The sequence below is a fragment of the Mustela nigripes genome, chromosome 3, assembly GCF_022355385.1.
Source record: "Mustela nigripes isolate SB6536 chromosome 3, MUSNIG.SB6536, whole genome shotgun sequence".
In the NCBI taxonomy this organism is placed as follows: domain Eukaryota; kingdom Metazoa; phylum Chordata; class Mammalia; order Carnivora; family Mustelidae; genus Mustela; species Mustela nigripes.
The window spans coordinates 89,500,281-89,513,676 of NC_081559.1; the positions used below are offsets into that span (position 1 = coordinate 89,500,281).

The window sequence follows — 13,396 nt, forward strand, 5'->3', positions numbered from 1 at the left end:
AGTGCAATCTTCTATATTGTTGACACTACAGATATACCAGTGCCATTTGTTATAGAACTATTTTACTCAAATTCCTTTAGTGCTGAGATAATCATTAATTCTACAAATACTTCCTAATCATGGCACAGTATTAGATATTTGGTTCACAACACACATGATCCCTGTTCATACAACATGTTCCCTTTTCTACTGAAACTGAATTACATGTAATTTTAATTTATATTCCTTGTTTTTTACAGTTGTGGTGGGTATTTGGAGGGCACATATTGCATGGAGCACTGGATGTGGTACATAAACAATGAATTTTGGAACACTGAAAAGAAATAAAATAAAATGAAAAAAAAAAAAAGAAAGGGACCCAAAAATATATCTACTACTGTCTTGTTTGAATTCCAAATAAAATCTGTATGCAGCTAGTAGAAGTGATAATTGTGACAGTTCATTTCACGAGTTCTTTAACAACAAATGTTGGAAGAGCGGTAAGGATTATAAACAGCAACTAATCTGTGAAGGGACAGGTAGTGAGGAAAAAGCATGGGAAGGAGAAAGGAAGGTCATGTGGGGAAGTTGTGCCAACACAAAACAGATTTGCTTTTGGGTTCTTTGCTTCACATTCATCCTGTCATTCGATTCACAATGAACTGAATGTATTTGCTTAGAAATAATTTTTTAACACTTAATTTCCCCCCATGATCTTAATTGTCACCTATAATTATCTTTAAATTATCCCATAACTGTCTATTGGAAAATGATCTCTGATATAATAGAACTATGGGATCTAGGTTCTTTTCTCCTTTTTCTGTTTTATTATGACTTGCAAAGACAAATGAAAATAGAAAATTGTTATTCTTTTGCTATATATAACCATAGACTTAAATGACCATCTGAGCTTCTTGTATGTGGTAGTCATGGTTTCTACACTTCTAGGTTTCTGTTCATGAGGTTTCTAGCTGTCTTTTGGGCTTGTATATGTTTGTCAAAAAGCTTATGTTATATGCTTTTAATCTCAGGAACAAACGGAGGGCTTCTGTCGGGGGAGGGCAGTGAGGGATAGGGTGTCTGAAGTATGGACATTGGGGAGGGTATGTGCTATTGTGAGTGCTGTGAGTTGTGTAAGACTGATCATTCACAGACCTGTACCCCTGAAACAAATTACACATTATATGTTAATTCAAAAAAAGGCAAAACATACAAACCTAGACTTAGAAACTCCAATAGCAACCCTCTTGGGTCCCCTCCCTCTTTTGGAGCTTTGTACTATCAACCAATAAACTTTGCTTTGCTGCCCCTCAAAAAAATAAAAATAAAAATAAAAAATAAAAGCTTATATTAACTGCATTGTGTGATTTTGACAGAGAAATTGTGAGACAAGTTGTTCCAAAGATCAGTTCCAGTGTTCCAACGGTCAGTGTATATCAGCAAAATGGAAATGTGATGGCCATGAAGACTGTAAATATGGAGAAGATGAGAAACACTGTGAGCCAGGTAAAATGACTGAGGTGATAGTTCGTTTAGCTGATATTTTAAGTAGGTATAATTTCAATTTAGGCAATCATGTACAGAAAACAATGGCAAATGCACACACACACACACATTTACTATTTCAGAAATAAAATTTTAGAAATATTTGTAGATGGATTCATTGGTGTGCCCTTGCTATGTTTTGAAACTATTTTGGAAGGTAAGATCATTACTATGTTGGGGATCCAAGCATTAGACTCCTAAAAATTCGATTTTCCAGTTTCTCTCTCTTTCCACACCATTTGGAATTATTTTTCCAAGATGGCAAAATGAAATATGTTGAAACTGTAAGTGCAATAAAAATCAAGTTTTCAGTTAAGGAAATGAAGGTTATGAAACAGAATTTAGTAGTTTCAACATGATACCAACTGAGAAAATGTGTAAATGTATTATTTCTATTTCCATCTTGGTCCAAAATCAAAATAAAATTAGGAAGCAAGACCAGAGTACAGGAAAAGAATACCCAATTTATGATACATTCTTATTCTTTAAGTATGGGATTTATAAATATGCTCATTAAAACTTAATTTTTATACCTTAGGTATTTTAATAACATTATCTTACAGAAAAAAGAATTCCTGGAAGAAAATTATGTTATAATCTATGTATAACCACAAAAGCATTACTTTGAGAACCCAGGTGGGAGTAGCAGATACAGGACCCACACATTGTTACTTGTCTGTACAATGCACATAGTTCATATTGGTAATTGATTGCATCTTTTTTCTTACTGAATTTAGTTCTCAGACTCCATATGAATACAGACCCCTAGGTAAACACTGTCAATTAAAAGGAGTTAAAACTCTAAGAAAAAACTTATTAGAATCCTGGAAATAAGCATTTCAGACCACAGATTCCTTATATAAGTATATTTGGCTCCCTAGTGGACCAGTATAAGGCCAAGAACCCCGGAGGTTTGAATGTTGGCCTAGCAGATTCGAACCCATAGACAAAGGCAACAATCATAATTACTGTGTCAATTAATTAGAATTAATATTGATAGTAATTTAAATATCCACTTGTTATTTTTATTTTCTATGTCATAAAGTTGCTATAGACTCAGTTAATTTTGCGTTATTCATGTTTAAAACCCCAAAACAAAAGTACTTCTCAGAACTTATGCAAATATGACATTTATGTCAACACAGCCAGCTAGATATCATGGGGTCTATGAGACTATGCCAAGATTTCTACTTTTAGATTTATATGATACATATATAAATTAACATTTCCAAGGGTCACTAAATCTCTTTACAATTTTAAAAACAATTTAAGGCCTTTGTTTTTAAAATAATTTAATTTAAAGTTATGGAAAATTCATTTAACTCTTCAAAACTAAAGAGGTGGAGACTATATAGATTTTTTTCCTTCTTTCTTTAGTCTGGTGAGTTGAATACTTACTGAACAGGTTATTACATAATTTTTTTAGGTATATTTAATGAAATGCGATAATACTGTGAAACACATTTTAAATAAAGTTTTGATATCAGATATGGACTATAGTTTAAATAATATAAACTACCTTCATTGCTGCTTTTGCATTTTTTACATGCTTATTTATGTTTTTATCTATGAAACCAATCATTCAATTTACCAAATCTAAATCTTAACTTTATAATTATATTCAGCTTCTCCTACTTGCTCATCAAGTGAATATATATGTGCAAGCAGAGGATGTATTTCAGCATCTTTGAAATGTAATGGAGAATATGACTGTGCTGATGGTTCTGATGAGGTAAAATCTATCATTTGATTAAAATCTCTGAATTACATGAATTAGGTTCGGGAAAGCAAACATAATAAAAATAGAGTAAAGAGACAGATTCTTGATTCTTAGCAATGTCTAAAATGTTAGGACAAGTACACTCAATACAGAAATTGCAACAGATACCTGAGTCTGCATGCTGTTCATTGTCATTTGCAGAGGTTATACTCATTTAGTCAAAATAAAAGAAAGCCCACGGTGTAATCAATCTCCAGTATTGTCAGCTGCATGTTTATTTTGCCTGTGACTATGTCATTATCATTAATGAAAACTGCAGTGCCTATTTGTATTTGAACAGATGGACTGTGTGACTGAATGTAAGGAAGATCAGTTTCGATGCAGAAATAAAGCCCACTGTATTCCAGTTAGATGGCTCTGTGATGGCGTTCATGACTGTGTGGATGGCAGTGATGAAGAGAACTGTGACAAAGGTAAGGTATCTGTGTGTGTGTGTGTGTGTGTGTGTGTGTGCACTTGCAGTTAAAATGACAGTTAAAATGTTGTGCAGAATCAATAGGGCACTAGGGCCATAGGATGGAATCACCAAGTGATTCTCTATACCCATTCCTGTTTCGTTATGTAACATCTCGGTCTGAGTAAGCAAAATCTGGGTAATTTTCAGACAGAGTAAATGTCAAGCTTCATATGACAAAGGCAACCAAAGTGCAAGTGTTTAATGTGTCCTACCCCAAGCCTGTCCTCGTATTGGAGGCTGGGTCAGGAATAGGGACTGGAAAAGGATGCAGGAAACATAACCGCTAGAGCCCTTACTACAAAAGTACTTTTGAGATACATTTCTCTTCCATATTGCTTGCCTTACTATGAAAGAATAATAACTTAATACATACTATATTACACATACTAATTTGCTAGATCGTACATAGGTTGCAGCTTGTGCCCCAAATTTCCTTTTAGCCATATGGCTGAGAAAATGATCTACATTTTTTGTCAGTCTGGAAGTCAGCTTTAAATTTTGTAGTGCATTATTTTCTAGTTATGTGAAAATATTTCCTGAAAAATAACAACTTTTTAATTGTAACTCACTACATGACTACTTTAAGGTTAATGAGATGAAAGCAAAGAAATTGTGGGCAAAGCTTAAAATGATAAAAAAAAAAATGATCACAAATCCTATACTTCCTATTATTTTCATAATGTTAAATATGTTGGTTAAATGAAAAATTATTTTAAGCTGCTTTAAGAAGTCAATAGAGGACACCTGGGTCACTCAGTGGGTTAAGCCTCTGCCTTCTGCTCAGGTCATGATCCCGGGGTCCTGGGATCAAGCCCACATCAGGCTCTCTGCTCAATAGGGAACCTGTTTCCCTCTCTCTCTCTGTCTACTTGTGATCTCTGCCTGTCATATAAATAAATAAAAATCTTAAAAAAAATAAGTTAATGGACTTTACATTTCAGAGTCTTTGGAATATCAACAGAGACAATGCTAATTATTGATGTATGTTGCAGGGCATTTGAACATGTACTCAGGGTTTATACTGTTTCAATATACCTTTGCAACCACATGGATGGAGTTAGGGAGTATAATGCTAAGTGAAATAAGTCAGTCAGAGAAAGGCAAATACCATACGATTCACTTATATGTGGAATTTAAGAAACAAAATAAATCAACAAAGGGAAAGCAAAAGAGGCAAATCCAGAAATGGACTCAACTATGGAGAACAAACTGATGTTTACAGAGGGAAGGTAGGCAGGAGACGGGTGAAATAGGCAATGGGGATTAAGGAGTACACTTGTGATGAGCACTGGGGGTTGTATGGAAATGATATCACTATGTTGTACACCTCAAATTAATATTACACTGTTAACTAACTGGAATTTGAATAAAAAATTTTAGAGGCACTTGAGTGGCTTAGTCATTCGAGAATCTGCCTTTGGCTTGGGTCCTGAACCCAGGGTCCTAAGAACAAGCCCCTCTTATGGCTCTCTGCTCAGTAGGGAGCCTGCTTCTCCCTCTCCTCCCTGCTTGTGTCTTCTCTCTATCTCCCTCTCAAATAAATAGACAAATAAAATCATTTAAAAGTTTTTTTAAAAAGAAAAAAAATTTACTTTTATAAAAATCTAGTCATTCAAAGAAAAATGTCCTCCATTTTCTTTAATATTAGATCAAACCTTTATTATTTCCTAAAATCTCCATACCCAACCTGATAAAGTATTGCAATATTCACCAGAAGAAATCCTAGTTCTCATTTGGAATCTGCAGTATATTATATAGAGCCATAAAAGGTTGCACTTCCCTAAATAGCTGTTTCTACTTTTGGTTAAGTTCTCACATTCACATTCTATAATCGGTCACTTTAGAGAGAGCAAATTTTGTAGACACTCTGGCACCAAAAGCTCTTAAATAAATCATATTCTAAGACTTCAGGACAATTAAGTAACTCATCTTTTTCCATTTTCTAGCTAATAAGCTCCAGCCCCTCAATTTCAGTCTCTGTCACCAGTCTGGCTCTTTCTCTCATTGCTTCTTGCCTGGGTTCATGTAATGCCATGTAATTGGACTCTAATACATTCCACTCACTGCTGCCAGGTTGATCTTATTGAAGTGTAACTCTGATTATGTCGATGTTAGCTCGAAGCTCTTTCTTTCTGGTTATATATAAATATGGCAGTCAGGGTTACAAGAGAATGAACCTGTTCTACCTCCCTCCCCTTATACTTGATTACTTCTCTTTATATCGTATATCCTAGACCAAACTGAAGAATAAATCTAGTAACATTTTCCATGTTTTCCAACGTCTGTCCTGATTCCTCTGCTATTTCCACCATCTCGATACCTTTGCCAACGAAAATTATATCTTTGTTTTCAAGTCCATTCAGTTGCTACTGTCTTCTACCAAATCTCAGTCTCTTATGGAGCTTCCCTAACAACCCTTTGATTGCATTCCTGTTACTGTATTCTTCCTTCTAGTATAATTGCTTCTGTATTAGTTGACTAAATTTCCCCGGTTGGAATGTGAGTTTCTTGATGTAAAAAATTAGGTATGCAAACAGAACGAGGAAGTGCATTCCAGGCAGTGTTATCATTATGCACAGAAGTCTCAGACATGAGAGAAACTTCAAGTGATTAGGAACTATAAGAAACTGTAAATAAATGCTATAGAATTTGGTTTTAATATTAAGCATAATGAGAAGTTTCCCAAGGCTTTTAAAGAGTCTTCAAATATTTTTTCAAAAAGAAAGGGTAAAAGAATTTGTACTAAGTAAAGCACAGAGAATTCATTGAAATGAGAGTCAAGGAGATCTAGTTTCTTGTCTTAATTCTAGAAACCTTTCTGTACTAATTTTTCATACTATCATATCCAACCACAGTGAAGTGTCTCCAGGAGCCATAGGAATATCTAAAAAGTGAGTGACTGTATGAGTGTGTGTGTGTGTGTGTGTAAGGGCAGTCCTGTCAGGATTTATCTATTTTTTAAATATTAAATTTCATAAGAAATGTTTGTTTGAACAAAGAATTACAGATTAAAAATCAAAAATTACAGTAAAAAATAATAGAACATTAACATTGAATGATAGCATTTGAAATCTGAGTTATCTTTTAGATTTAAACCGACTCTACTAAGAGTTTAAGCTTACTGATTAAAAAGATGAGGACCTTTAATTCAATCATTTACAAATGTGTCAAAGCTCCCCTTCCATCAATACTCATGTTTCTAACTTTCCTTGAGATTCTTTGCTGCCAGGTAAATTCCACTGAATTATCTTGGTGGTTAAAGTATTTGATCCTGTAAGGATGTACCTTAAGGCATGCTCGAATTCAGATTTCTAGTATTTCACTTACCTCCATCAAGTGGTTTAGGTAATGGATAAATGTACTTTAAGGCTTTGAGGAAAAGGAATCTCAGAATAAACAAATCTCACTTCATTCATCCCGGATCTGGACACATGAACAAAGGTTGGTGTTGGAAGGCAATGGGATGCAGGAACATTTTCTAAAAGAACCAGCTTTACTAGTTTACTTTAAAAAGTCAAACCCCCAAATACTGTGGAATTAAAAGCAGCACTCATACTTCCAAAGCTAAAACATGTTTCCTCAAGGAAACTTGGTATTTGTTTTGGTCTGAGCTCCCAAACTTTTATTCTCTAGCAATTTTGGTGGACAAGATTGAGAATTATTCTTTTTAGTAATCACCAGCTCAAAAATATGTTAACTATTTATGAAAATTATAAAACATTACCATATATTAAACTTTCCCCCCACCTAAATTAAAATGGGAACTCTAGATGCTTAATTTTGATGATAATGCCCTGTCCAGATTTCTATGATCCTGCCAAAAGTTCAGTTATATTTAGACATTGGTTTTTGTTTATATATGTATATATACACTTTTCTATTTTTTCTTAAAGATTTTATTTATTTATTTGACAGAGAGAGATCACAAGCAGGCAGAGAGGCAGGCAGAGAGAGAGGAGGAAGCAGACTCCTCGCTGAGCAGAGAGCCCGATGCGGGGCTCGATCCCAGGACACTGAGATCATGACCTGAGCCGAAGGCAGAGGCTTTAACCCACTGAGCCACCCAGGCGCCCCACTTTTCTATTTTTCTAATAATCTTCTGTTGAGCTTATTAAGAACATGACTAGTGACTAGGAAGCTGGAATTCTGTTGGTTATGTGTGCCTCATGCCATTTCAAAATAAGCATTTTATGTTAGACTCAAGATGTCATGGTAGCCCCATGATGCATTTTTTTTTTAATACAAATTCTTCATGGTACAATAGGAAGCCTTTAGTAAGTTATCACAAAATGTTTTTCTTATTCTACAATTGTGATTTCATTTATATTCCTCTTCTTCTTAATAAAAATAATAATATGCCCATTTATGGGGGAATTATGTTATCTAATGTGATACTTTTGGGAACTCATTTTTTTCCCCTTTTAACAATACTGATGGGCTACAAATAGACTTTTCTAAAATACCCAGAAGATGTCAAGAGGTCACAAATTTTGTTTGAATATAATCCATTGTAAAATGGAACATGCAATGATATTTAGTCATGAGAGCATCTTTATTCTGAAAGAATATAACTTTCATATTCCATGGATTTTGATACTGAATTAAGCAAACACTCACCTCATATCAATATTCATATCTTAAGTTTCTTTAATAGTAAAGACTATACATATTATCTTTTTTATTGTTTTCAGACAGAGTTGTTAAATGGTAATATATTTTCTTGCATGGGTTTTGATCATTGAAATTATTCTTAGAATTAGGGCATTTTAGAACTGACCATTCCAGAAGTTGAAAGAAAGAGGCACCCCAATGCCAGATATTATATTATCAGTCTTACATGGTGATACTCACCGTGGTGGACTTACCAGGGACTTGCCTTTTTCCGTATTTTAGAGTTTGCTAGTCTGCAGAGATGCCAGTGTAGGATGTGCCAGTTGTGTTAAGCATTTTTGCAGAAACTCTCAGAACTGTTCAGATTGATATCACTATAATATCTTGGCCTCAGCTTCAACTATTAAGATTCTAAGCCATCAAACTATATGTCCCTAATCATCTCTCTACCATTAACCCTATCGAGTTTTTAAAATGTCGAATTTCTTCCTCACCTTTAACTTCACAGAAATAGTTTAAAATCTTTAGCTTTATTCAACATCTGGTCACCAAACTAACAAATCTACCTAGTGCTGTGCCTAGCCTAACCTTTCCCCCATTCCTCCCTCTTGAAATGGGAGACTTGTTTCACCTCCAATCTAAGGATAATCCTTTTATATTAGTTTAAATCTCAAATCCTTCACAATTTCTGGATTCTCAAAGAATTCATCGTATCAATTAACTTTTCTCTCTTCTGTATCTTCAAGCTTACTCTGTCTACTGAGTTATTCTCAGAGGGATTTAAGTATATCAGATATCTATTTTACTCCATTCAAGGAACCAGCCTCTCTTATTCACTAACTTCCTACTTTCTTCCTTGCCTTTAAGGCCAAACTCCTGGAAAGGGATGGATGATTACAGTAACTACTACATTTTCATCTAATAATAACGAACTACAAACACATCACTAAATCCACCACCAGTTCACTGAACCTCCTCTTTTAGCATTATATAAATGTGCTCACTACTACTTCCTTGTTGGAACACTTCTCAGGTATTTCTCCAACAACTCTGGCTACTTTTTTGCATCTCTTCTGCAGACTCCTCTTTATCTCTCCAGTCTTTAAATGGTGATTTTCTCTGTTTTGTTTCAAATTTCAAATAACAACTACATTCAGATCATCCCCGGCTACATATTTACAGCTCAGAACGTGTCCTATATTTTAAACACATGTATCCACTATCCTGTTAAATATCACTATATGGTTGTCTTACTAGTCCCTAAATGAATTGTGTAATTATTTCTATTAAGCTCGTTCTTCCTTCTGTGTTTCTTTATTTTTGGACAATACCATTTTTGGACAATACTAAAAACCACTAAATGGTCCAAATAAACCAAAAATAGAGTACTATGACTGCTCATTCTCCTTGCCACCTTCATCTTTTTAGCCATCAGATACTGAGGATTCTACCTCCTGAAGCACTTTCAAACATAGCTACTCTAAATCAAGTACCAACTCTTTTGCATTGCTACAACCTCTCTTCAAATTGGTCTTTTTCCTCCAGCCTTGGCTTTACTCTTGCTACCTTTATTTCCAAGTTCTCCACATTCTAGCTAGTGTTATCATGCTAAAATCCAAACTCATTCTGTCATTTGCTAAATTAAGTCTTTGCTGCTGTCAGGGAATTATTAAAGATTCGTATACAAGTCAAAACCCAACAAGACGAGCTGTTTGACCCTCCTAAGTTTAGGCTTATTATTCCCCCTAAAGTGCAACCACAAAATGAGCAATACTTCCTTCCAGGATTTTCTAGTCCCACAAGGATGAACACTATCACTCTCCAGCCCCATGATTTAATAAACATGTCCACTTTTAAATATGTTAATGCCTTCAGTCATCAAATCTATCCAATATGGAAACCATATTTATTATCTTACGAGGTTGAAATAAGTAGTAAAATTCTCTGAGAGCAATCTTATTTATCTTAATTCTGAATTCCCATCAGGTTGCTTTGGGTTGTTTCCCCAGGTACTGCTTGTAAATATGACCTTATAAATTACTTTAGCCATACCTCTCTTATAACATAGGAAGACACTGAGTCCCAGAGAAATTAATAGGCAACACAAGGGAAGTTCCTAATTCCCCAGCCATTGCAGTTTCCACTATATATTATTACATATCTAAACATATAACCAAAGCTAATTAGTATTTTGGTTCCTTTGCATAGAATAAATATATTTAATTTTAAGTGAGCATATCTTTGTATTCTTGGTGTTTTATATTTAATTGTGAAAAGAGAAAAAAGCAAACATTTACAAAATACACAAAAAATCAGGTACACTACTGTATATTTTTTAGAAGTATGACTGAAATATTTCACCGCCTCACCAACTTCTTTTTTTTTTTTTTAAAGATTTTATTTATTTATTTGTCAGAGAGAGAGCGAGCGAGAGAGAGCATAGGCAGACACAGTGGAAGGCAGAGTCAGAGGGAGAAGCAGGCTCCCTGCGGAGCAAGGAGCCCGATGCGGGACTCTATCCCAGGACGCCGGGATCATGACCTGAGCTGAAGGCAGCTGCTTAACCAACTGAGCCACCCAGGCGTCCCCCAACTTCTAATTCTGTATAAAATTAACTGATTATCTGTGACCACAAAAGCTTTTCATTGGTTATTCTGTCTTCAGCAACTCAGTTTGTCAGTTTCCAGATATAACCAAATTGAACTAATAATTTTGCAAGTGTCTTTTCTTTCCAGAACAACACAATATATATAATGAAAATTAATACCATTTAAAATCTAAGTTTCTTTACAGTAACATAAAAAATTTTGTGAGATAATTTATATTTGAAAAAACTTTCTTCTACCACCTTACCAGTATTTTCCAAAGGAAATATGATATACCTGGGTAATATCAGATTGTTTTGAAAAATAAACCATGAGTAACTTGAAAAAAAAATAGTCTGGGTACTGTGTGTCCCTCATATTGTACAGGAAAACAAATATATGGAAGTGAGAAACTAGGTACCGTGCAAAGATAATTAGAGGAATATGTGTCCTGTTGACTGGCATTAATTAATTATGCTACATCTCTGTGTCTCTTTTTCTGTTTTGTTTGAAAATAAAGGAGGAAATATTTGTAGATCAGATGAGTTTCTCTGCAATAATTCCCTTTGCAAACTACAATTTTGGGTGTGTGATGGAGAAGACGACTGTGGAGACAACTCTGATGAAGCCCCTGATATGTGTGGTATGCAATTCACCTGGGTCTAGATTATACTGTCATCTCCAGATCTAACATGCTGGCGTGAATCAATAGAGTGGTGAGGCAAACCACAAAGTCTACCATTCTGGGGTTAGGTAGATATAGATACAGCTTTCATTCAGGTAGCAATAGATTACCCTACCCAAAGTTGATGATTTTACAGAGATGGCCCCTAAATCTGAACTTATACATGTCAACACTATTCAAAAGATAGTGTATGGCCTATCTGAGAGGACTTATAGTGGTTTGGCTTTTGAATTGTGTGAGGTTCATATAAGGACTCGGCTTTGTACCAAATTGGTTACTGAGGCTAAAACATTTTTTTGTGGGGGACAGATAAGTACATGGACAAAATGTGAATAATAAAATCATGTAGCCCCACAAGTTACCCACCACTGAGACCAATGTCAGGGAGATATATATGGAGATAATATGGAAGTATATTGATAATATTTTAATATGTAAGTATATGGATGTATTTTATTACATAAATACATTAATGTACTTAAATATAGCATATATTATTTCTTCATATATGTCCTATGTTATAAATATATTAATATATTTATATATAGAGAGAGAGAGAGACTTAGGCAGAGAACTGCAATTAGGAGTTATATAACCTTTCAATCTGAAAATCTTAACAAAAGTTATTGCTTCTTCAAATTCAAGCTACTCTTGACTCTTGATAATTGTCAGGAGCGTACTTACGCAACCAGCAACTGCGAATGTCTGTTTATATCACCAAGTAAAGGATTTCTTCTAGGTAACAAACATTTTCAGTTCCTTCTTCTCATTCTTTGTATCTAATCTCAGTAAAAGTGTATTTTACCTCTAATTTAAGGAAAAATACTACTACTTTGGATATAATTAAGTAGCACTTCAGGTGACTTAAAGAAGACATAGCATGAGTGTATATATACTTAATTCTTTGTCCTATTTGGTACACCAAGTTAAAAGAATATTTTTTGATAGACGATGACATTGACTATTTACATTACAATTTTGTAGCAACATGGATGGGACTGGAAGAGATTATGCTGAGTGAAGTAAGTCAAGCAGAGAGAGTCAATTATCATAGGGTTTCACTTATTTGTGGAGCATAACAAATAGCATAGAGGACAAGGGGTGTTAGAGAGAAGAAGGGAGTTGAGGGAAATTGGAAGGGGAGGTGAACCATGAGAGACTATGGACTCTGAAAAACAATCTGAGAGGTTTGAAGTGGCGGGGGGTGGGAGGTTGGGGGAACCAGGTGGTGGGTATTAGAGAGGGCACGGATTGCATGGAGCACTGGGTGTGGTGCAAAAATAATGAATACTGTTATGTTGAAAATAAATAAAAAATAAATTTAAAAAAAACCAATTGAATAAAATATCCAAAGCATGGAGGAAGCTTTATTTTTAAAGGAATTTAAAACTTAAAAATGACAGTCTTTGGAGAGTGTTCTCTGTAGACAAAACTAATGAGAAATATAACTAAGTTTCAGTTTTAATTCAACATCATCTTACACAATGGACTCTAGAAAATCACCAGAGATTATATTGTTTCTGAATTATAATCCATGGAAAAATATAAATTCACCTGCCAATATTAAGCCAGAATCAATTGTTTTTATAAAGTATGTATATGTATACATATATGTGCATATATATATATATAGAATATATATATATATATATATATTTTTCCTATTCTCTATTCCACTTCAACACACAGCTAGTGAGTGGAATAGGAAATGGTTGCTAATTAACCATGTGAGGCTCCAGTGTCATACTCCCAGG

At 34.5% G+C, this 13,396-nt stretch overlaps 1 protein-coding gene across 1 annotated transcript in view; it reads left to right on the top strand.

Annotated features, from left to right (window-relative positions):
• Positions 1–13,396, top strand: part of LRP1B (LDL receptor related protein 1B) — a 2,002,169-nt gene that overhangs the window by 1,860,949 nt on the left and 127,824 nt on the right. Inside the window, exons 70-73 of the mRNA XM_059394361.1 lie at positions 1,356–1,485; positions 3,150–3,256; positions 3,585–3,717; positions 11,478–11,600. Coding sequence (XP_059250344.1) covers positions 1,356–1,485; positions 3,150–3,256; positions 3,585–3,717; positions 11,478–11,600 — 493 coding nt within the window. The remainder of the gene's footprint in view (positions 1–1,355; positions 1,486–3,149; positions 3,257–3,584; positions 3,718–11,477; positions 11,601–13,396) is intronic.